The 24,530-nt window shown below is 42.8% G+C and overlaps 1 protein-coding gene across 1 annotated transcript; it reads right to left on the reverse strand.

Moving 5' to 3' along the window:
* Window positions 1-913: 913 nt before the first annotated feature.
* LOC143568194 (uncharacterized) lies at window positions 914-1,246 on the reverse strand. Its single transcript, XM_077054404.1, has one exon. It carries the CDS (start codon window positions 1,244-1,246, stop codon window positions 914-916), a length of 333 nt encoding a protein of 110 aa, XP_076910519.1.
* Between the last annotated feature and the right edge of the window lie 23,284 nt (window positions 1,247-24,530).

The raw sequence follows: 24,530 nt of genomic DNA on the forward strand, positions 1-24,530 counted from the left end.
CCCTAAAATAAGGGATTTGATGTATTATTTATAGTCGATTGTTTAATGAGAATGACAAGGAGATTATTCCATCTTTCATGGTATCACAGCCATAACCGATCCTCCTCTTTTCTTTCCCACCCTCCGCTAACCCTAAGCCGCCGGTATCTCATAAACCGCCGGCCTCTCTTCTCATACTAATGATCCTCTGCTTCACCCTTAATCCTTTTTCTCCTTTACCTCAGTAATCCCGTATATATATACACCAAACGAATCCCTTATATTTTGGGATTGATATTCTAAAGGATCCTATCTATACATAACAAGATATGTATCAAATATAGTAAACCGATAACAACCACATTTGCTATTAGACCCCATGCAGGTTGAAAAATCCATTGACCCGGCACCGAGTTGTTTGGTGGACTGAAGAATCGTTGGCCACGGGTTTGAGAGGTCCGACCCCCATTCCTGCCACGCCCACGACCGCGGCTTCTGCCACGTCCCCGGCCACAGTCTGAGGCAGTTTCGTTGTTTCGTTGTTCCTAGGGGGCCGAGGTCAGATCTGATTTATTTGTGGCAGCATGAAGGGCCGTACCGGCTGTTTGAGATGCCTGTAGGGCTATGCTAGCTTTACGGTCAAACTCCCGCATTAGTTTCGACCAAGCCTCATGAAAAGATGGGAGGGGGTGAGGTTGGAGATGAGCATAGCAATGCCTTCATATTGTTCGTTTAGTCCAACAATAAGTTGTTGAACCATCTTTTCGTCGGTGAGCGGAGCATCAACGTTAGCGAGCTGGTTGGCCAGAACTTTGATTTCCTGACAATATGCTGCCATGTTGTCATAGTTATCAAGGCGTGTGTTGTTGAGTTTTTGGGTGAGGTAGATGTAGCAGGAGGATTTGTTGTCTTGGAATAGGGTTTCAAGGGTCGTCTATGCTTCGTAGGCGGTGGTGGTGGGTTTGAGGATGGTGTTCAGAAGGTCCAACGAGATGGTGCCATAAATCCATTGGAGGACTATGGCATCGAGACGGTCCCAAAGTTCGTCTACGGGTGGTGCTGTTGGTTGTTTGGTAACATCGGAGGACGAGATGGCTGGTGGTGTGATAATACGGGGTTGAAGGTGGTCGTATACCTGGTAGGCACGACAATGGATTTTGACTAGGGTTGACCAAGAAACGTACTGGCCGGTTTCGTTATCAAGGGTGATGGGGATAAGGTTCTTGATGTTGGAAACTGTTACTGCTGGATGAAGTTTGGAGTCCATTGGGGAAAAGAGAATGCTACTACAGAATATTATTGTGAGGAGGGAGGTGGTATACGGGATCAATCCGCCGGCGATGAAGAAGAAGAAGGTAGGGCCGGCTGTGTTACATCTTCTAATCGTCCTTCAGTGGATATATGGGACGATTTCCCCGGACCTCCTCTGTACCATCCTCAAGAAAAACACCACTGCGTATGACGCATGGACTGCTCTTGAAAACCTTTTTCAAGACAACAAGGCTTCTCGTGCACTGTACCTTCAGGCAAATCTCACCAATGCACGTCTCGAAAACTTCAAGGACATGGTGTTGGTGCATGTTTTGTAACGGACGATCTTTTGTGTTTGTTAGAATTGAGAGCAATGGTCAAAGGGGAGTCTGTTGGTGCATTTTGTGACCGTCACTATGCAATTCTGATCAGCGGAAACGAAGTACGAAGTTAGAACAACTTCGCCATAGGCGAAGTTGTAACAACTTCTGCCATAGGCGAAGTTAGAACAACTTCGCCTACATGGCTTGGAAGATACTAAGGCACCGAAGATGCTAAAGGGTACCGATTTCGTGGCTTGGAAGGATCGGTTTGAGCAGTATGTTAAATACCAAGATGCTAAGATGTGGGTGTGCATTCAAGATGGATACATTCCACCAACTGCTCTGTATGAGGGTCGTGAACAGATTAAGAAATACAACAAGATGGAAGAGGAAGAAAAGAAAATGTATGAGGCTGAAAGCAAAGCTCATGCAATGATAACAATGGCTCTTCCACAAGAGATTCTTCACACCTTTAGGAAGTATAAAACCGCCAGAGAGCTTTGGGAAGCACTTGAAAACCGATTTGAGGGTAATGTGGGGATTCGTGCATCAAAGATTAAACTACTCAAAACCCAATTCTCTGTGTTCAAGTACTTGAAGAATGAATCACTTGATGATATCATCACGAGATATTATCACCTAATGACCGAACTCAGCAATTATTCCATTACCTACAAAGAAGATGAGATCGTGGAAAAACTCCTTGATGCTCTCCCACCGAAATGGGAGATGTACACTGTCTTGATGAAAGAAGACAAAGAGTTTGCTGACTATGACTTGGAAACAGCAGTCAACAAACTACGAACTTTTGAACTTAACATGGTTCGAAAAGAGACACCAACTGATCAGGTTCAGGATCCGGGAATGTATGGTGCAAAAGTTAACTCAAGTTCAAGTTCGAAGTCTGAATCATCTGCTTACTACTCTAAGGGAGACTCGGGCGCTAACTCAACACATGAAGGTCATGTAACTCTCAACATGGATGGTGATGTGTGTTTTGTAGCTGGAGGAACAAATGCTTCTAAACCTCAAGCAACCAAGGGTAGTTTCGCTTCAAGTGTTCCTAACAACAATTACTCTAAGATGCCCATGAGTGTTAAATCTGCTGAACAGCAGTTTGCTCTCTATGCATCTTTCATTGCTTCGTATGAAAATTACATTAAAGGCAAGATTGTTGATCCTGCAACGCTAGACGAAGACTATGATCAGATCGATGCTAATGATCTGGAAGAGATGGATCTGCAGTGGCAGATGGCGATGATTGTAAGAAGGGTTAAGAGGTTTATGAAGAAGACAGGTAGAAAGTTTGTTGGTGAAAGACCAGGTTTTGATAAGACAAAGGTGCGGTGTTATAACTGTCAACAGAATGGACACTTTGCTAAAGAGTGCACAAATTAACGTGTATCGTCTTCTACGCTCGTATCGTCTTACGTAGGGATTCCGCACCTACGTAGAACGAGATATTCCGTGTAGATCCGGCTGGGAACTTACAAGTGGTATCAGAGCCTTAGGCTCTTATGCTATGGTTCGAGATCTGCGTTTTGGTGTTTCTGGCACGTTTCTGATGCGTTTTTGGCCGAACAGCCGCCGCAGGCGAAGTTATGGGGTTCAGGCGAAGTTGTCGCTTAAATTTTAGGGTTTAGGTGAAGATATAAGGTTAAGCGAAGTTATGTACAGGCGAAGTTATGGACAGGCGAAGTTAAGGAGGGGCGAAGTTGACTTTAGGCGAAGTTAAAAAAAAAAAAGAGTTTTCGTCTGTATGGCCAGGTGTACGCGATTATTGTGAGACCGAAGACGTTGTTCCGTCAACGAGTGAAACTTGTTATCTCTTTACGTGTGAACAAATACGTGTCAACTCTGGATATGGAGTTGAGGTTGTGAATGGGATATTGATTGAAACTGGATATTGACACATATTTGGGTGTTTGTGGGCAATGAAATTGTTGTTGTTCGAGGTTGACCAACTGAAGAAAGTCAAATTGAACTGAAGGTTTTTGTCATTACTGGATTGCGGTCAGAGCATATTATTTATGTTATTTTCAAGGCGTTCGAGAATTGGATCCTGAAACGTGATGCTTATTTATTAAAGTGAAAATTCTGGAACAAGTTGGATTTAATCGGGAATTAAAGTGTTTATGTTCTTGATCGTTATCCCTGGTGATTGAAGATGCTTCGGATTAATTAATGGTCATGTGTGTTAGATTCTGTCAATGTGGTTTTGTGATGAAATTGATCACTTGATGTTGAGTAGTTGAAGATTAAACCTTATCGTATGCCGACGTGTTGGTGAAGTTGTGGAGGGAGCCCAACTTCACGTGTTGGTGAAGTTAGAAGAACTTCACGTGTTGTGAAGTCAGAAGGACTCACGTGATTGGTTGAGATGATCAATTAGGCACGGGGATGCATGCATTTCAAAGACCTCAATCTATATAGTCGGAGAAGCTTACACTGAAGGGGAGATCTGATATGGAAGACGCTGGGTGATTGGTAGATTTGTGAAGCTACAAGACAGTTTCAGACACGGCTGGTTGAAGAGCAAACAGAAGATCATCAGTTAAGAGGGAGTCTGTTGGTGCATGTTTTGTAACAGACGATCTTTTGTGTTTGTTAGAATTGAGAGCAACGGTCAAAGGGGAGTCTGTTGGTGCATTTTGTGACCGTCGCTATGCAATTCTGATCAGCGAAAACAAAGTACGAAGTTAGAACAACTTCGCCATAGGCGAAGTTGTAACAACTTCTGCCATAGGCGAAGTTAGAACAACTTCGCCATAGGCGAAGTTATAACAACTTCGCCTACAGGCCCAAGCCCAAGCCCGCGAAGTTGTTTATATATATATATGTGTGTCTTGTTTAGGTTTGGTTAATCCAGAAAGTTAGAGTGTTTGGTGATCAGTTTAATTGTCTAGAGAGAAACCGAGAGGGAGAGTCGTGTGGGACGGCCCGAGGTAGAGCTCACCTCGGGTCGGCCGTCATTTGTTTTCGTGTTTGGTATGTAACGAGTTATGATTATTATATGAAAAGATCTGCAGATGTGTTTATCCCATTCGTGTGTTTGTTCGTGTATGTGTTTGTGTGTAATCGTGTTCTTCGTCTTCTACACCAATAAACGAGTCTAGGAAGATTCCGCACTCCTAGACATCATGCGGATCTTGTATCGATTGGCGACGCCCCGGGGGGACTTACACATGGCCGCCTATTGTCAGGAGGTGAAGATGCTTGCCGATCAACTGCTTAACGTAGACGTTCCTCTCACCGAAACACCTGCAACTCCTCGGTGGGCTGACCGAACAATATGTTACCATTGCCACCGTTCTCCGCTCCAAAGAACCACTTCCTGATTTCAACAATTGTTGATAAGCTCTCTGCCACGAAGAAACTCAACGTGCAGCCACGACACTTTATGCAGCAAACTCAGCAGCCGCGGCTCTACATGTCGGCTCACACGGGTCAGTCGGCCCACACAGCAACATCGCACAACTCGATACAAGTGCGGACGTTCGGGCAGAAAACAATCAGGAGAAGGGTAGACTCGGCATCGGCAATAATAGCTGTGGACGTGGCAGGGGGCGTGGCCGCGAGATAAACTCAATCGTACGCGGCTGCGGGTCATTCCAACAGATCGGTTTTTACCTCTAGGCTCCATTCCCGGGCATGTGGTCTAACCCGGGTGCGGGATATTCACAGTGGCAACAGTGGGCATCGACCCCACCTTGCCCGTACCCGACGACCAATAGACCCAACTCCTCGGGTCAAGGAGTTCTCGGCCCACGATCCGCTCAGGCATACAACGTTGGCTACACTCCCACCGACATCGAGTAAGCACTTCATGCCATGGCCCTCAATCCCCTCGAGTAGCCGTGGTTCATGGACACAGGTGCCACAAATCACATGACAAACAACCCAGGTAATTTCACTTCTTTTTTTAATAATGGCATTTCACGAAATATAATTGTCGGCGGCGGTAATACCATCCCCGTAGTCGGCCAAGGCAACCAAACCCTCACACCACCATACCCACCATTAAAACTAAACAATGTCCTACTCGCCCCTAATATTATTAAAAACCTTTTGTCGGTTCGTCGATTAACCACGGATAACCAAATTTCTATTAAGTTTGATCCTTTTGGTTTTCTTGTGAAGGACCTCAAGACCAAGGCGCGTATCCTACGCAGCAATAGTACTGGGGACCTTTATCCGCTCACACCTCAGATTCTCTCAAAAATCAGCTCTCCTTCCTCATTCACTACTCTCGCTCAGGATGTTTAGCACCAACGCTTGGGACACCAGGGGCAAATTTACTGCATTTTTTAAATAAATCTGGTCATATCAATTGTAATAAGGCTGTTTCTAAACTTTGTCAGCCATGTGTTTTGGGAAAAAGTACTAGACTTCCTTTCGTTCAATCTAATACTCATGTGTATTTACCTTTTGATTTGATACATAGTGATCTATGGACTTCACTGGTAATCAGCACCGGTGGTCATTGGTATTATATTTTGTTTGTGGATGATGTCATTAATTTTCTTTGGACCTATCCCATTTGCAATAAATCACAAGTTTACAAAGTCTTTCAAGCATTTTACAAACTAATTGAAACTCTATTTGAACGCAACATCAAACAGTTTCAATGTGACAACGGAAAAGAATTCTCTAATAATGCTTTTCAAAATTTTTGCAACCAACGCGGTATGATTTTTCGTTTCTCATGCCCATACACATCTTCTCAAAATGGTAAAGTAGAACGCAAAATCCGCTCGGTAAACAATGTCATCCGCACCCTTCTTGCCCAATCTAACATACCAAACACACTCTGGCATCATGCGCTGGAGGTCGCCACCTACTTAATAAACATTCTCCCTAGTAAAACACACAATTTCAAAACCCCCACTCAACTCCTATAGAACCGATCACCCTCATACGATCATCTCCGAGTGTTCGGGTGCCTCTGCTACCCTCTCATTCCTCACACCAAAATCCATAAACTTGTGCTTCGCTCAAAACCATGTGTCTTTCTTGGTTATCCGACTCAGCACCGTGGCTACAAATGTCTCGATCTATCGACACACAAACTCATCATTTGTAGACACGTGAGATTCGACGAAACCGTCTTCCCATTTAAAAACCTTAATAAACCACCACTTGAACACTACTCCTTCTTAGCCGACCCTATACACCCACAACTTTGGCATTTAACCAACAACAAAGATCAACCGACTTCACCACTTATCGATCCACAATCCAACCAACCCGTACAGCCCACAACCACGGCCCAATCCCCCTTCCAGGTCTATACCCGTCGGACCAACCACACAACCCAACCTTCGGCCCATGCCCCTACCCAACCTTTGGACCACCAAAACCCCACCGTGCCCACTGCCGATTCAAACCAGCCGATCCCACCTATACACACTACGGACTCCTGCACGAGTCAACTCACTTCACAAACCCCACAAACTCAAACCCGTACCATCCACACCAGATCTATGGACAGAATTGTAAAACCTAAATAGCCATTTAATCTCAATACCATAACCATCTCCCCTGTTCCCCGTAACTTAACGGTTGCCTTGTCCACACCTGAATGGTGCCAAGCAATGAATATGGAGTTTGATGCCCTCATTAAAAATGGAACATGGGAATTAGTTCCGCGCCAACCACACATGAATGTCATGCGGTGTATGTGGTTATTTAAACATTAATTTCGGTCGGACGGATTATTGGAACGGTACAAGGCGCGGTTAGTTTGTGACGGTCGAAACCAGCAGCTGGGTGTTGACTGTGGTGAAACATTTAGTCCCGTAGTAAAACCAGCAACAATCCGCACGGTACTCTCATTGGCTCTTTCACAATCCTGGTCAATTAATCAGCTCGATGTGACGAATACGTTTCTACACGGCTATCTCAATGAGACAGTTTACATGTATCAACCAATGGGGTTCCGCCACTGAGACTATCCGGATCACATATGTAAACTTAAAAAGGCGTTATATGGGTTAAAACAAGCACCGAGGGCGTGGTACCAACGGTTTACAGATTTCCTTATCACACTTGGTTTCACACAGAGCCGATGCAATAATTCATTATTCGTATACAACCACGGATCCGAGACTGCATATATCCTCATTTACGTGGACGACATAATTCTCACAACCTCCACGGAAACTCTAAGGAGTCACATTGTGAACAAACTCGGTTCGGAATTTGCTATGAAAGACCTTGGTCAGCTTCTTTTTGGGGATTTCGGTAAAACGCACAGGAGACTCTATGTTCTTGTCTCAACGAAGCTATGTGAATGAAATCTTGCATCGAGCTGGCATGACAACCTGCAAGTCGAACCCAACCCCTGTCGACACAAAACCGAAGTTAAGTGAACATGACGGGACAAATTTCGGTGACCAAACCCTTTACCGAAGCCTAGCCGGGGCTCTTCAGTATCTCACGTTTACTCGCCCTGATATTTCTTACGCAGTCCAACAGGTGTGTATTCATATGCACTCACCTAAGATGTCACACTGGAATGCTCTTCTTCGTATCCTTCGATATCTTCGGGGATCCTCAGACTTCGGCCTCACGCTTGGACCAACACGCACCATTACACTACGAGCATACACAGATGCAGATTGGGCGGGTTGCCCAGACACGAGACGTTCCACTTCTGGGTATTGCGTTTACTTGGGGGATAACATGTTATCTTGGTCGTCAATACGACAATCTACGGTTTCCAGCTCTAGTGCGGAGGCTGAATACAGGGGGGTCGTGAACGTGGTGGCGGAGATATGCTGGCTTCGGAACTTGTTACTTGAGCTTCATCATCCTCTATCGAAAGCGACACTAGTTTACTGTGACAACATCAATGCAATATATTTATCCGGCAACCAAGTTCAACACCAAAGAACGAAGCACATCGAACTCGACATACACTTCGTTCGCGAAAAAGTACGTCGTGGTAACGTTCGCATCCTTCATGTGCCCACACGCTATCAAATTGCGGATATCTTCACGAAAGTCCTCCCGAAGATTCTGTTCGATGACTTTCGAGCCAGTCTCAGCATTCGACAACCTCCCGCTTTGACTGCGGGGGTGTAATAGTAATTGTATATTGTCTATAATTAGCTTGTTATCTAGAGTTCAAATAATTGTAAATATATCCCTAAAATAAGGGATTTGATGTATTATTTATAGTCGATTGTTTAATGAAAATAGCAAGGAGATTATTCCATCTTTCGTTAAATGCTTTTCAATCATTTCAAATTCTTCACGAATGTACACGTCGCTAGATTCAAGATTATTATGGAGCTATTATATTATTATTATTATTATTATTTTATTTTATTAATAATTACTAATAGTAATCTTTATATTCACACAGCACACGTTGCACTAAAAGTTTATATTCCATAATAACTAGTAATTGTACCCATGTGTTGCAATGGTCCGAGTTGGTATCATGTTCTGTTCATGTTAAGAGGATTCTTTGTTAGTTTCTTTGCAAGGGTGAGCATCTGTTGATGCTCCTCTAGTAATATAAAGAGCTGATTCAATCTGATATAAATTTTTTCATACATGTTAACTCCATAGTTTCTACTGCAACAATATATTAAGATATTTAACAATAAATAACCTTATAACAATGCTTAAGAACTTTGATAATCTTTTAATATTAAGTTAGATATGTGAAGTCATCACCATTTTGCAATCTGTTGCAATATTTTTGTTATTTATGGTCCACTTATCATCAAAATAGTAGTTTAAGAATTTAATATCATCACTATTTTGATATTAAGCTAAATGGCGTAATATTCTTACACTTGAAGATATGTTTTGCATAATATTATGTGTATGCGTGTGATAGAGGCAACATTCAAACACTTTCTGAAATTCAAAATCGGGTTTTTCTTTTTTTCTATAGATTTAAGAAATGAGATACCTTTATCCCATATAGAAGCAATTATTATCCTCTACAATTAGAAAGCCAAAGCAATAGTGTAAAACAGTAAATTACCTTACTATGATACCCGTCACAAGTGAGTTTGTAACTTGAATGAAGATGATTAAAAGGAAGAACTCATTCATCAGCGAAGAAAATCAACCATTTCAACCGATTTCGGTTAATTTCCTGTCAGGCATGCCCCAATTCGTCAACAACAATACAAATGTAGCAATAGGCATCATGAACATAATCAACAAAAAAGAGGGGAGTTCTTGTGGATAAAGCAAACATCAGAAATACTAATTCATGAAATAATTGATAGCATACATAACCCGAAACCTAAAATTGAATTTCAAATATGAAGTTGAATAAAGAAAAAACGCAATAACTTGAAAGGAAGAAAGAAGCAACAGCCTTCTAATGCGCTAAAAGTGGTGTATAAAAATATTTCAATTAATCAACCTAGCACAACGAGTAATAAAAACCTATAATACCCTAAACCAAACCACTAGCAACAGGCAAGTGAACCTATCAGGTGTAGTATAGCTATGGGAAGTTCGAGAATATCGAACCCTAGAGACACCTATTGAATTAACGAACTTGGATTCTAACCGCTAATTAAATTAATAATTAAGAAAAGATTATTTTTGGGATTTTATTTATTTTATTTTTAAAACTAATAATTAATTAAACTAATTACTTGATTAAACTAGAAAATTAGAAAATTAAATTACCAAATAAGACTTTAGCAAATTCAAATGAGAACAAAAGTTACCTAGGCAAGAAATCCGAATTGTGATGACTCGGTCTTTTATCGGTTAAGGGAAAATGCTACTGGAACCGGGAATCTAAAAATATGAACCCTAGGAAACCTAATGGATCCCTAATCACTCTCAAGGTGTCACCTAAGAGGAAATCCTAAAGATCATGTAAAAGCACTGGCTTATTGGCTCACCTGTTAGTTCACCAACTATGACTAGAAAATAGCTAACCCGTCGATTTCGCTATCTCAATGCACCTAAGTACACAGGGTGGTCTAGAAGAGATCTAAAGGACACGGGTAAGCAGTGAAACTAAGGAAAACTAGGCAAACTTCCTGCCAGACAGTTTAACCTAAAACCCTAATAACAAAGGCAAACCCGACAACTTATCACCCGTCGGATATCAAAGCAAACAAGAATATAAACTTCTAATAATATGCTAAAAATCAGTTTCTATAGTGTATAAACTCAATAAACCATAAACAAGTTGCAAACACACAGTAAACAACCCTAGCATGCACCTATAATCGAAAGACTTTCAATCAAGCAACATGTTGTTGGTGCATGTCGTGTAACAGATGATCTTTTGTGTTTGTTAGAATTGAGAGCAACGGTTAAAGGGGAGACTGTTGATGCATTTTGTGACCGTCGCTATGCAATTCTGACCAGCGGAACGCCACAGGCGAAGTTAGCACAACTTCGCCTTAGGCGAAGTTAGAACAACTTCGCCATAGGCGAAGTTAGCACAACTTCGCCTACTGAAGCCCAGGCCCGAGAATGTTTTATATATATATACGTGTGTCTTGTTTAGTTTTAGTTAATCTAGAAATTAGTGTGTGTTTTGAGCAGTTTGTTTGTTTAGAGAGAGTAAGAGACAATGAGAGTCGTGTGAGACGACCCGAGGTAGAGCTCACCTCGGGTCAGTCGTGTTTTCTGTTTGGTTACGGTATGTAACGTGTTTTGATTATTATATAAGAATCTGCAGATTTGATTATCCCGTTCTTGTATTTGTTCGTGTACGTGTTTGTGTTCTTCATCTTGTACACCATTAACGAGTCTAGGAGGATTCCGCACTCCTAGACCTCGTGCGGATCTCGTATCGATCGGCGACGCCCCAGGGGGGACCTACATGTGGTATCAGATCCTTAGGCTCTTATGCTATGGTTCGAGATCTGCGTTTTGGTGTTTCTGGCACGTTTCTGTGCGTTTCTGGCCGAACAGCGCCGCAGGCGAAGTTATTGTTCATCAGGCGAAGTTGCCGTCACTGTTCGTAGGGTTTCAGCGAAGATATAAGGTCTGGCGAAGTTATGGACAAGCGAAGTTATAGCCAGGCGAAGTTATGAACAGGCGAAGTTGACTTTAGGCGAAGTTAACGAGAAAAAAAAAAGTGTTTTGTAGTTTTCGTCTGTATGGCCAGGTGTTCACGATTATTGTGAGACCGGAGACGTTGTTCCGTCAACGAGTGAAACTTGTTATCTCTGGGTCTTACGTGTGAACAAATACGTGTCAACTCTGGATATGGAGTTGAGTTTGTGAATGGGATATTGATTGAAACTGGATATTGACACATATTTGGGTGTTTGTGGGCAATGAAATTGTTGTTGTTCGAGGTTGACCAACTGAAGAAAGTCAAATTGAACTGAAGGTTTTTGTCATTACTGGATTGCGGTCAGAGCATATTATTTATGTTATTTTCAAGGCGTTCGAGAATTGGATCCTGAAACGTGATGCTTATTTATTAGAGTGAAAATTCTGGAACAAGTTGGATTTAATCGGGAACTAAAGTGTTTATGTTCTTGATCGTTATCCCTGGTGATTGAAGATGTTTCGGATTAATTAATGGTCATGTGTTAGATTCTGTCAAGGTGGTTTTGTGATGAAATTGATCACTTGATGTTGAGTAGTTGAAGATTAAACCTTATCGTATGCCGACGAGTTGGTGAAGTTGTGGAGGGAGCCCAACTTCACGTGTTGGTGAAGTCAGATGGACTCACGTGATTGGTTGAGATGATCTATTGGCACGAGGATGCATGCATTTCAAAGACCTCAATCGTTATAGTCGGAGAAGCTTACACTGAAGGGAAGATCTGATATGGAAGACGCTGGGTGATTGGTAGATTTGTGAAGCTACATGACAGATTCAGACACGGCTGGTTGACTGCAAACAGAAGATCATCAGTTAAGAGAGGGACTGTTGGTGCATGTCGTGTAACAGATGATCTTTTGTGTTTGTTAGAATTGAGAGCAACGGTCAAAGGGGAGACTGTTGGTGCATTTTGTGACCGTCGCTATGCAATTCTGACAAACACAAAAAAAAAAAACCTTACAATGGTGACGGTGGTAGTTTTGACGACGAAAATGGTGCTGGTGGTGGTGATGTTGGTGGCAGCGGTGGTGATGTCGGCGGAGTTGGTGGTGGTGCTGATGGTAGTGGTGGTGGTGGTGGTTGTTAAGTGGTGGTGTTGTTGAGAGAGTAGGGTGAAGGAGGAATGGAATGAAAAAAAAAGGAGGTTGAGAAGGAATGGTTTTGATGGAATGGGATTTCATGTGTAATGGATGAATCTATTCCATTGAGCAACCAAACACCACTTTTTTCATTCCCACATAATAAACCATTCCATTTCTACTGTCATTCCTGCATACCAAACGCTATATGAGTATTCATTGCTGCTTATTTTAATTCATTTTTTTTACACTCAATGGAAGACTTGATTATTAAAGCTTGAAGGCCATATTAGTTTATCTGTATATTAAGACTATGTCAACAAAACAAATCAGCACACTTAACACACAACCAACACCCCTTCACAGCAACTCTCTCGCTCGTTCTCTTCCTTTTCCTGGTTTAATTACGATCGGCACACCATAACTGATCACCACCCTCCACCGGTTTGCACCATACAATCTTCTTCCACCACTTTAAGAGCCACCTTCACCAGCCGCAACCACCTCCGACAACCACCACCATAATGCATCATCGACCACCACCCGCTCTTTCCCCTTGGTGTTCTAGCCCCTAATCTCCGCCTTTACCGGCTCTCTCTAACCTTGCGGGCCACCGTAACACGCCACCACAACATCACTGTAACATCACCGCATTCCACCCGCACCGTAGCACCGTGACGATCGATACGCCACCCCCACCGCACACCGTTCCTACCTTGACTCTATCCGTCACCCTCTCATTCCTCTCGGTTAACCGCCATTAACACACCGGCACCCGAACTCCCCCTGGCACCCTCCTAGGTCCAGCTCCGACACCACCCCGGAACCGTCATCATCTATCACCTTTCCTCTCTCTACACTCTATCAATCTCTCTTAAGGTAATACACATGCTCATGGTTCTCTCTCTCTCTCTCTCTTTGATTTATATACAAACACATGCAACGTTACTAATCCATGTCTCATATTGTGTCACAAAACCTATATGGTATACGTAGGAGAAGTCATCTAAGAAGTTAAACGGTCATCAAGTGGGAAAGAAAGCTCAAGACTCTCTAAACTCTATCCTAGTACAATGTAAGCTAACACTACAAGAAAAAGGTCTTTTAGCGGCGACATTTATCGACGCTAATACAGCCATTTTTCGCCGCTAAAGGTTTTAGCGGCGACATGTATCGCCAGCAATGCCCCGCCGCTAATATCTCAATATCGCCACTAATGCTTTCGTTGTTGCCGCTAAAAAAGGTGTGACACGTAGGATAGATGTCGTTACTAATAGTTGTGACACGTCAACTACACGTCAGCTCCAGGTCACCTCTGTTCCACGTCATATTTGTATTAGCGGCGACATTTGTCGCCGCTAAAGCTATATATGTCGCCGCTAAAAGATACTCCTCCGTATTGCAGTTTTTGTTTTTTTTTCCCTTGTAACTTCCTGCATATTTTGTGGATTTTGAGGCAAAAAGGCAATAATTTATAAAAACACACTATTTGTCTTAAACATACATAAAAAACTACATAACATGTCCAAAACCAATATTCATGATTATCTTGTCTAACATATATAAAATATAAAACCGCTAGTCATCATCCACGTCCAAATATCTTTTCTAGTTAACATTTTACCATAAAACCCAATTAGTTCATGTCACCATCCCCATCGCCACTACTATCTTCATCCGCCGAGTGTGACGACTTTCTCAAACTCATAAACTCCTCAAAACAATTTATGAAGGCTGGGTCTTGAAACATTAGCTTGATTTGATCCTACAAAATCAATGAAGTATGCATATAGTAAGTTAAAAAGAAAAATACTTCGCACGGAATACAAACTTAAAAATCAAGAAAAGCATATCTGTTTTCATACCTGTGTCATAGGCGGAGTTGGTGCAGGCCCGTCTTTTTCATGACCTGAACACGTCGATGCAAATCCTAAAGGCGGTTTGCGCCCAATCCCTCTAATAACCCCGTGACAGGAACCCATCTCCTTTCCAAATTGTGCAACTTCATTTATTTGTGACGGGCCACCATCTTCATCAAGGGTCTGAGTTTGAATCTCGTACTCCCGCTCTAAAGCATTCTATATTTTACAAACATGTTCTTAATAGCTTCATTAATGTGTATATATAAATAAATATATGTTACATATAAAGTATACTTTAAGTAAATACTTACATAATGTTGTTCCGTTTCCTCATCATAAAAATTCTCATCTTGATCAGTATTAGCATCATGATACGTTTGGAGTCGGGTCTGATTCTGTTTAAGAATCAATCAAGATGTTAAATAAATACTTATATATAGTATCTATATATAATACATATATATTACCTTTTTGTATTTCGTGCTAGAATATGTGCTTGACCCACCTCGGTTCACCTTTGTTTGTTTTTGATGATTCCTTTCGTTTGATTCTGAACTATTTTCATGCTCATCCGACAAAAAATGAATCAAAAGGAAAAAAAATATACTTAATATAAGTAAATCATTTACCTTAAGATGTTCTTCCAAGGCATTCTTCTCGGCAGAGGAAACATATCTCCAAGATTTTTTGTCAAATGCAATAGAGTTCCACATATAGATCCTAATCTCACGCGTGAAATAATCATTACGAGCACCCACCAGCGTGTATGTAGCAATTCTATCAAAAGGAAGATCCAAAGGTCCCCCTTTTTTCGCAATCTCTTTCGCAAGTTTTAGGTTTTTTGCCTTTCCTCTTGTGTTCTTTCGTGGAACAACTTCAATTATAATTAAACGTTATTAGTCATGATATTTATAATAATGAACAAATATATTAAGACTTACCGTCTTGCTCATGCTGACCTCGGTTTCCACTAAAAGGTGGTGGTAGATCCCTAGCACCGTCACCTCCATGCCCAAGGCCCATGACATCAGCCATCATAAATTGTACACAACTGATTAAAACTGGTCAAAACGCAGCTGGTCAAACACAATATAGCAAGACATATGTAAATGAACATTAACAGACGAACCTAAACGAACATATTGCCGAACGTTGACAAACATAATTGAGCAAACACGGCCTTTGTTTGTGTTCGCTTGTTAAGCTTTCATTAGGGTTCTTGATGTATAAATACACGTTCATAGAGCCCGTTAACATATTTACACCTAGACCCTTATGCTATTACTATTTACAACTGTAGTCCTACACTATTATGACCGTAACATTTTTGTTAACTGCAATTGATCTTTGATTTTACTGTAGGGGTATAGTATTAAACCCGGTTTACAATCCTAAATTTATTATATTTGGTTTGTTTTATTATATGGGCTAATACATTTGTTATTGGGCTGAGGAGGTTTGTGGAGGTAGCCCTAATTGGGCTAGGCCCATTAGGGTATCATGATGGTGGCCATGAGACTCTATATAAGGAGGTCTTCACCTCCTTATCAAAGGGTCATGCTCAGTAGGTGCCACCACCAGTTTTTGTGTCTGTGAACAAGAGATCTTCAAGATCATCTTAGCGGTCACCTCCACACCCCCAAAACGCCACTGCAGATCGCGAGCAGCTGGAGGAGAGGATCAGCAGACCAGGATGCGGTTCATTCATCTCGAAATCCGTGGAAGCTCCGTCCTGGGTCAGGTCAGATTCCATTTCGTTCTTCGACATTAGCGCCATCCGTGGGACGGCAATGAACCACACTGGCCTCTCTTCTCGGCCCTCCGATCCGTTCATCAAAATCTCAGGAAGAACCACCAAGCTTTTGGGGGAAACCCTTAGATCTATGTTTTCAGATCTGGAAAATACTTCCAGATCTGGAAGATGCAGGAGGAAACCACCAAGCTTTTGGGGGAAATCCTTAGATCTGTGTTTTCAGATCTGGAAAATACTTCCAGATCTGGAAGAAACAGGAAGAAAACAACGAGCTTTTGGGGAAAACCCTCAGATCTGGGTTTTCAGATCTGGGTTCGTCCGAGCAGCAGCCACACCTCATATTCATAGGTTTATAAACCCTATCAGATCTGTTGGTTTTACATAAAACCTACCTGATGTGGATATTCAAAACCTTTGCCTCAGCGGGTCGCGCGCGCGCGCCCAGGCAATTACTCTGCGCCTCAGCGGGTCGCGCGCGCGCGACCAGGCAATTACTCTGCGCCACAGCGGGTCGCGCGCGCGCGCCCAGGCAATTACTCTGCGCCTCAGCGGGTCGCGCGCGCGCGCCCAGGCAATTACTCTGCGCCTCAGCGGGTCGCGCGCGCGCGCCCAGGCAATTACTCTGCGCCTCAGCGGGTCGCGCGCGCGCGCCCAGGCAATTACTCTGCGCCACAGCGGGTCGCGCGCGCGCCCAGGCAATTACTCTGCGCCTCAGCGGGTCGCGCGCACGCCCAGGCAATTACTCTGCGCCTCAGCGGGTCGCGCGCGCGCGCCCAGACATGAAGGCAGAGCATGCTCAAGCAATAAGCATGCTCAAGCAGCAAGCATGCTCAAGCAAGAAGCATGCTCAAGCAGCAAGCATGCTCAAGCATCAAGCATGCTCAAGCAATAAGCATGCTCAAGCAGCAAGCATGCTCAAGCATCAAGCATGCCCAAGCAATAAGCATGCCCAAGCAATAAGCATGCTCAAGCAGCAAGCATCCTCAAGCATCAAGCATGCTCAAGCAATAAGCATGCCCAAGCATCAAGCATGCTCAAGCAGCAAGCATGCTCAAGCATCAAGCATGCTCAAGCAATAAGCATGCTCAAGCAGCAAGCATGCTCAAGCATCAAGCATGCTCAAGCATCAAGTACGCTCACGCATATCACTTGCTCACGCGTAACGCATGCTCACACATCACAGATGCTCACGCATTCAAAATCTTTAGATTACGCGTCCCACCGCGTATCAACTTCGGGTTCCGCATGCGCGCTCCCGGCGATCACTTCGCCACAGCAGTTTTGCATTCGCGCCACCGCATACAAGTTTTCGCATACATGTTTCGCACTTCCTTTTACTAATTTGAGCAATATGACAACATTATATTGACATCAAATTAAAAAGAAAGCGAAGTAAAACATACATGCGTGAGCTCCAAGCTCAAACGCGTTGACGAGTCTTAACTCTAAAACGTCAGGGCCTTAGCCCAAAAATATGAGCTTTAGCCCAAACTTAAGGGTTGGGGACCCTCATAATATCCCATACGGCCCCGCGCCATAGGCTGGGAATCCTCACAGTTTCCCATACGGCTCCGCGCCATATGCTGGGAATCCTCACAATTTCCCATACGGCTCCGCGCCATACTTAAAGGTTGGGAATCCTCAATTTCCCATACGGCTCCCCGCCATACTTGAAGGTTGGGAATCCTCATAAACCCGTCGGCCACGCGCCAGCTTTTATTATCATTACTTTCATTGCCCGTAAGACGCCCCGCGCGCAGGTTTCCATTATTATTACAGCCCGTAAGACGCCCCGCGCGCAGGTTTACATTATTATTACAGCCCGTAAGACGCTTCGCGCGCAGGTTACTATTATTATTAACAGCCCGTAAGACGCCCCGCGTGCAGGTTTCCATTATTATTACAGCCCGTAAGGCGCCCCGCGCGCAGGTTTACATTATTATTACAGCCGTAAGACGCTTCGCGCGCAGGCTACTGTTATTATTACAGCTTGTAAGTCGCCTCACGCGCCAGCTCAGTTATTATTACAGCTCGTAAGACGCCTCTCGCGCGCAGGCTTTATTATTTTCAGCTCGTAAGACGCCTCTCGCGCGCAGGCTTTATTATTTTCAGCTCGTAAGACGCCTCTCGCGCGCAGGCTTTATTATTTTCAGCTCGTAAAACGCCTCTCGCGCGCAGGCTTTATTATTTTCAGCTCGTAATACGCCTCTCGCGCGCAGGCTTTATTATTTTCAGCTCGTAAGACGCCTCTCGCGCGCAGGCTTTATTATTTTTAGCTCGTAAGACGCCTCTCGCGCGCAGGCTTTATTATTCTCATCTCGTAAGACGCCACTCGCGCGCAAGCTTTATTATCCTTATAACTCGACACCACCATTGTCTTAAGGATCACAACGCGTCACCATCATGGAGAAAATCTCCCAGACTCAAGACAATAAAGATAAGGCCGAATAAAAGGGAAAAAACCGCCCTAACACCTTATAAAGTCCAACGCTCCACCTAAGCGCTTGCGCGCCCAGGAGCAACGCTGGACTTGGGGGGGCTTGTAGGGGTATGGTATTAAACCCGGTTTACAATCCTAAATTTATTATATTTGGTTTGTTTTATTATATGGGCTAATACATTTGTTATTGGGCTGAGGAGGTTTGTGGAGGTAGCCCTAATTGGGCTAGGCCCATTAGGGTATCATGATGGTGGCCATGAGACTCTATATAAGGAGGTCTTCACCTCCTTATCAAAGGGTCATGCTCAGTAGGTGCCACCACCAGTTTTTGTGTCTTTGAACAAGAGATCTTCAAGATCATCTTAGCGGTCACCTCCACACCCCCAAAACGCCACTGCAGATCGCGAGCAGCTGGAGGAGAGGATCAGCAGACCAGGATGCGGTTCATTCATCTCGAAATCCGTGGAAGCTCCGTCATGGGTCAGGTCAGATTCCATTTCGTGCTTCGACATTTACCCATATATTTTAGGATTATTTCCACCAGCTCATATGTGATTAGTTTAGAAAGAGAAGAGAACATATTTCTTGGATTACACAGTAGATTTAGAGGGATTAAACATTATGCCAATTTGGAATAATAATTTGAAAGGGTTAAACCTATGTCAGTGATCTTATAAGTATACTATCTTGTTTACTAGAATAGAAAATTTTGACGGTCTTTTAGGTCAAACCCAGTAACAGTTTGATTATCAAAAACTAAAACCGGAAATGGAAACTTAAAACCAATCCTTTACCAACTGTTTTGAGTTTTATTGGGCCCTTATATAAAATGCACAAAGTAAAAAATAAATAAGCTGTCTAAAAAGTAAACGAAACAGACCATAAAAATGCATAAAACAAGATGTTGAGAATAACTAGTTTTTGCTTTTCAAATACAACAGAAATCAATCAGCAGAAGTTTTAAAAATTTTATGGGAATGATGCAGTCAGATTTTGAAACTTTTAATTAGGGAAGTAACTTAGATTATTAATAAAATAATATAAAGTGTGATTATATCATGTGATATAAAATACTTAAATAATTAATTGGTTTTGGTTAACTGGTACTAATCGGTTTGTGCTCGAAAACTCCAAACCGGACCCTGTTTGATTAATTATGGATTTTTAAATGATTTTGCTTAATATTTTTAAAACTGGTCAAAACACAGTTGGTCAAAACATTAACACACGTACAGGCTGTTGAAAAAATAAAAAGTTACAGCTTGCAAAAAAAAAATAACACACTAACAAACATTAACACATACTTTTCTTAATTTAGGTTCGCCACACACCGAAACTAAACCTAAAAAATCGTTTCATCAAAGTAAACATACTTAAAAAAAACATATTTAAACTTGTTTACTTTTCGATGAAGTGTTATCTTTTGTTTTTATTTATGAACAATATGTGTACTTTTGATGATATGAAATGCATTAAATATAATTATTGTCGCTTTAATAGCGTTACGAGCTTTGAATGATCTGTACGTTACACCCGGGCGTATTCCACTTAAAGCCGGGGTGTTACAGATTGGTATCAAAGCCGTAACTATAAGATAGGTTGTTAGACGTATCGGTCTATTATAGTTATAGTTTATTTTAGGGTCCAAAACTGCATGAATACTCTATGTGCTATGTGCCCGCACTTTTTATTTATATTAAAGTTTCATTAATACGCTCGAATTTATAACATTTCATAGCGTCTCCTGTACACATGTTCACACACAAACTCCAAGGGATAGGCTTAAAATAAATATTTTCAAAATATTTTTCAATCAATTTTATTTCGGTTTTCCGATATTTTTCCACATAAAGACGGTTTTACGTGGCGGGTAAGTAGTAACTGTAGGGGGGACGTGCTTGTTTTTCGAACTCTTGACACCAAGGTTCATGAAACCTAAGGATAAGCAATGCGCATACATCCCAATCAACCGCGGGACCTGGTTGCTTACCTGGAGAGTTCGGAAAGGGCGTGAAACCCTAAGCCAAAGCGTACCATACCAAACGTCATAGGAATCGCAACTTTATGTTTTCGAACGTGATCATATCCTCTTTGTGATAAGGATATGGTTACACTCCTTGGGATGTCATACAAGTCATGGTGGTTCATGCGACGTGTGACTCCGAACCCTCCGTGTTTTACAATGTGTTTTAACCGAAATTCTGTCAAGTCGTGGTGATACACGAATACCCAGCTTTTGGTTTGATTTAATTTCGAATTTTGATTTTTGTGCTGGAACACAAGAGTCCATGGTGGTTCATGAAAACTCTAAGTTCCACACGACGCTTATTTTATTTTTATAAGTTTTCATATTTAACAAACATTAACAAGAACTCTTACACCATACACAATTCTGAGACTCACAATTCTTGTTACATTTGTTCGCAAAATGGCCTCTCGTCACCTTAACCGTCGTCCTTCTGGAGCCTCTAGCCGTAAGATGACAGCCCAAATCGTCAAGCAAATGGCTGTTGTGCTCCCTTAGATGGTGGCTCAAATGCACCAAACCATTGCTACCAATACGAACGCAGCTGCTTCGGGATCAAACTCCAACTCTTTTCGCTATAAGAATTTCACCGATGCGAAACCTGATAAGTTCAATGGCACTGAAGGTGCCACTTCCCTACTGCAATGGTACCAAAGTGGGAGAGTACTTTCCTCCATATCGAATGTCCCGATGACAAGAAGACACGCTTTGCTTCAAGTGTCTTCGAGAAAAGAGCCCTAAATTGGTGGGTGCAAGAAAAATCCACCCGTGGTGGTGATGAAGCCATGGCCTTTCCATGGGAAGAACTTAAGGAAATCATGACTGTTGAATTCTGTCCACCCAATGAACTTATGAATCTGGAAGTGGAATTTTGGAACCTCAAACAAGAGAGTGGTGATAACGCTACCTACACCGCTCGCTTCAACAAGCTTAGCATTCTGGTGCCACATCTTGTTACTCCTCTCTCTCGTGGGATTAGCAAGTATATTCGGGGTCTACCAAGGCAAATCCAAGATTCGGTTCAAAGTAGTGCTCCTAAGACTCTTCGCAAAGCTATTGTTCTTGCTGCATCCTTGTCTAACAACCACAACAAGGCAGGAACCCTCAAAATCAGCAAGAAGGCTGATGAGAAAACCGAGGCTGAACCTTCCAAAGAGGTCAAGGCCGAAGCCACACCCAAGCCAAACCGCTACAACAACAACAACCACTCCAAGAAGTGAAAGCTAAACTATGCCTTAACCCAACCAAACCCACCACAACCCCAATACCCACAAACCCAAACCCAAAACTTTCAACCCCCCCCCCCTCCAAAGAAGACTTACCATGGTCCACACCCGTTTTGCCAAATATGCCAACGAAACCATCAACCCGGCATCCCTTGCCGCCAATGCACCCATTGTGGACGTTATGGACACCTGTTAGGTGCATGTTTCGAATTCATGCGTACCCAACCAACCCTCACCAAACCACCCCGTACTCCCCACGCCTTCAATCAAAACCGTGTCGTAACTCAAGCTCAACCTATCTCTCAAGCTTACCCCACCCCTCGAGCCTGCTTCAATTGTGGAGATCCTGGTCATTTCCGCAACGCGTGTCCTGGACCCGTATATCAGGTCCAAATGGTCGCTCAGCCGGTGTATCCTACTCAAGCCTATCAAGTTCAGGCTTATCAACCCCCAGTTCTGCAGATCATGGAAAATCAAGTTGTTCAACCGGTTCAAGCCAACCAAGCCTCAACTTCTCAAGCTGCACCAACCGTCCCCAATGCTCGTGGGAGGGCATTTGTGATCAATGCAAATCAAGCCCAACATAACAACGATGTGATGAACGGTACGTTCTTGGTTAATAACGTCTATGCATCCATTTTATTTGATACCAGTGCCGATATGAGTTTTGTGTCGTTTGATTTTGAGCCTATGCTTTCTTCGTCTCGTTCTAAGCTCGAAAATTCCTTTATGGTTGAAGTTGCAAACGGTAAAACTATCTCAATTGATTCGGTGATTCGTGGTTGCACCCTAAATCTCAACAACTATGATTTCTCCATCGACCTTATTCCTATGCAACTTGGGAGTTTCGATATCATAGTAGGCATGGACTGGTTAGCTCAACACCGTGCCAAAATCGTTTGTTTTGAAAAGTATATTCGGATTCCTCTTGATGACAATCGGATTTTGCGTATTTTTGGTGAGAAGCCTTCCAAAGGGCTCAAACTTATTTCGTGTACTCAAGCCCAAAAATACTTATGTAAAAGTATGTGGCTTTCCTTGCCAACGTCGTGGAAAAGAAACCTGAAAAGAAGACAATAAAAGACATTCCGGTAGTTCATAATTTTCCCGAAGTTTTCCCCGACGACGTTTCTGGTTTACCTCCTACTCGTGAAGTGGAATTTCGTATTGATCTCGTTCCTGGTGCGAATCGTGTCGCCAAAGCTCCCTATCGTCTCGCACCTACGGAAATGCAAGAACTGGTGAGTCAAGTCCAAGAACTCTCCAGCAAGGGTTTCATTCTCCCAAGTTCGTCACCTTGGGGCGCACCTGTTCTTTTCGTTAAAAATAAGGATGGCTCTTTTCGAATGTGTATCGACTATCGTGAACTCAACAAACTCATGATTAAGAACCGTTACCCTTTGCCTTGAATTGACGACCTTTTCAATCAACTTCAAGGTGCATCTTGCTTTTCAAAAATCGATCTTCGTTCGGGTTATCACCAATTACGCGTTCATGAGGACGATATACCAAAAACCGCCTTTCGAACTCGCTACGGTCATTACGAGTTTATGGTTATGCCGTTTGGCTTGACCAATGCATCTGCGGTATTTATGGACTTCATGAACCGCGTGTGCAAGCCTTATCTTGATAAGTTCGTGATCGTGTTCATCGACGACATCCTCATTTACTCGAAATCTAAATTTGAACATGAAAAGCATTTGCATGATATCCTCGAATTATTGAAGAAAGAGCAACTCTTTGCCAAGTTTCCAAGTGCGAGTTTTGGTTAAACGAAGTCCAATGCCTTGGTCACATCGTTAACGAAAAAGGCATTCATGTCGACCCCGTTAAAATCGAAGCTGTTAAAAACTGGAATACTCCGACTTCACCCACGGAAGTTCGATCCTTTCTTGGTCTTGCCGGTTATTACCGCCGTTTCATTTTGAACTTTTCCAAGGTTTCTTTGCCTCTCACCGCCTTAACTCATAAGGATAAACCTTATGAGTGGGGGGCTAAGCAAGATGAAGCCTTCCAAACCTTAAAGCGTATGCTTTGCGACACTCCTGTCCTAGCCTTTCCCGAAGGAAACGAGGATTTCTTTGTCTATTGTGATGCCTCGAATCAAGGTCTCGGTTGTGTTCTCATGCAACGAGGCAAGGTTATCGCCTATGCGTCACGACAACTTAAGGTTCACGAGAAGAATTATACGACACACGACCTTGAGCTTGGTGCTGTTGTATTCGCGTTGAAAATATAGAGGCACTATTTGTATGGAACGAAACGTGTGGTATTCACCGACCACAAGAGCCTCCAACACATTTTCGACCAAAAGGATTTAAATACGAGGCAACGTCGATGGGCCGAACTCCTTAGCGACTACGATTGCGAAATACGTTACCATCCCGGTAAAGCAAACGTGGTGGCTGATGCCCTTAGTCGCAAGACCCATGTTAAGAGCATTCTTCTCCAAAGCTTTGTTATTCCAACCGACCTTCAACTATGTATCTTTGAAGCCCAACACATCTCGGTCACCGAAGGCAATATGTACCAAG

This window comes from Bidens hawaiensis, unplaced genomic scaffold (genome assembly GCF_021521415.1).
Source record: "Bidens hawaiensis isolate Kalapana, Puna unplaced genomic scaffold, B.hawaiensis_p1.1 tig00023827_1, whole genome shotgun sequence".
NCBI lineage: Eukaryota > Viridiplantae > Streptophyta > Magnoliopsida > Asterales > Asteraceae > Bidens > Bidens hawaiensis.

Coding starts and splice junctions, on each gene's coding strand:
- LOC143568194 (XM_077054404.1), bottom strand. CDS start 1,246: ATGGACTCCAAACTTCATCCAGCAGTAACAGTTTCCAACATCAAGAAC.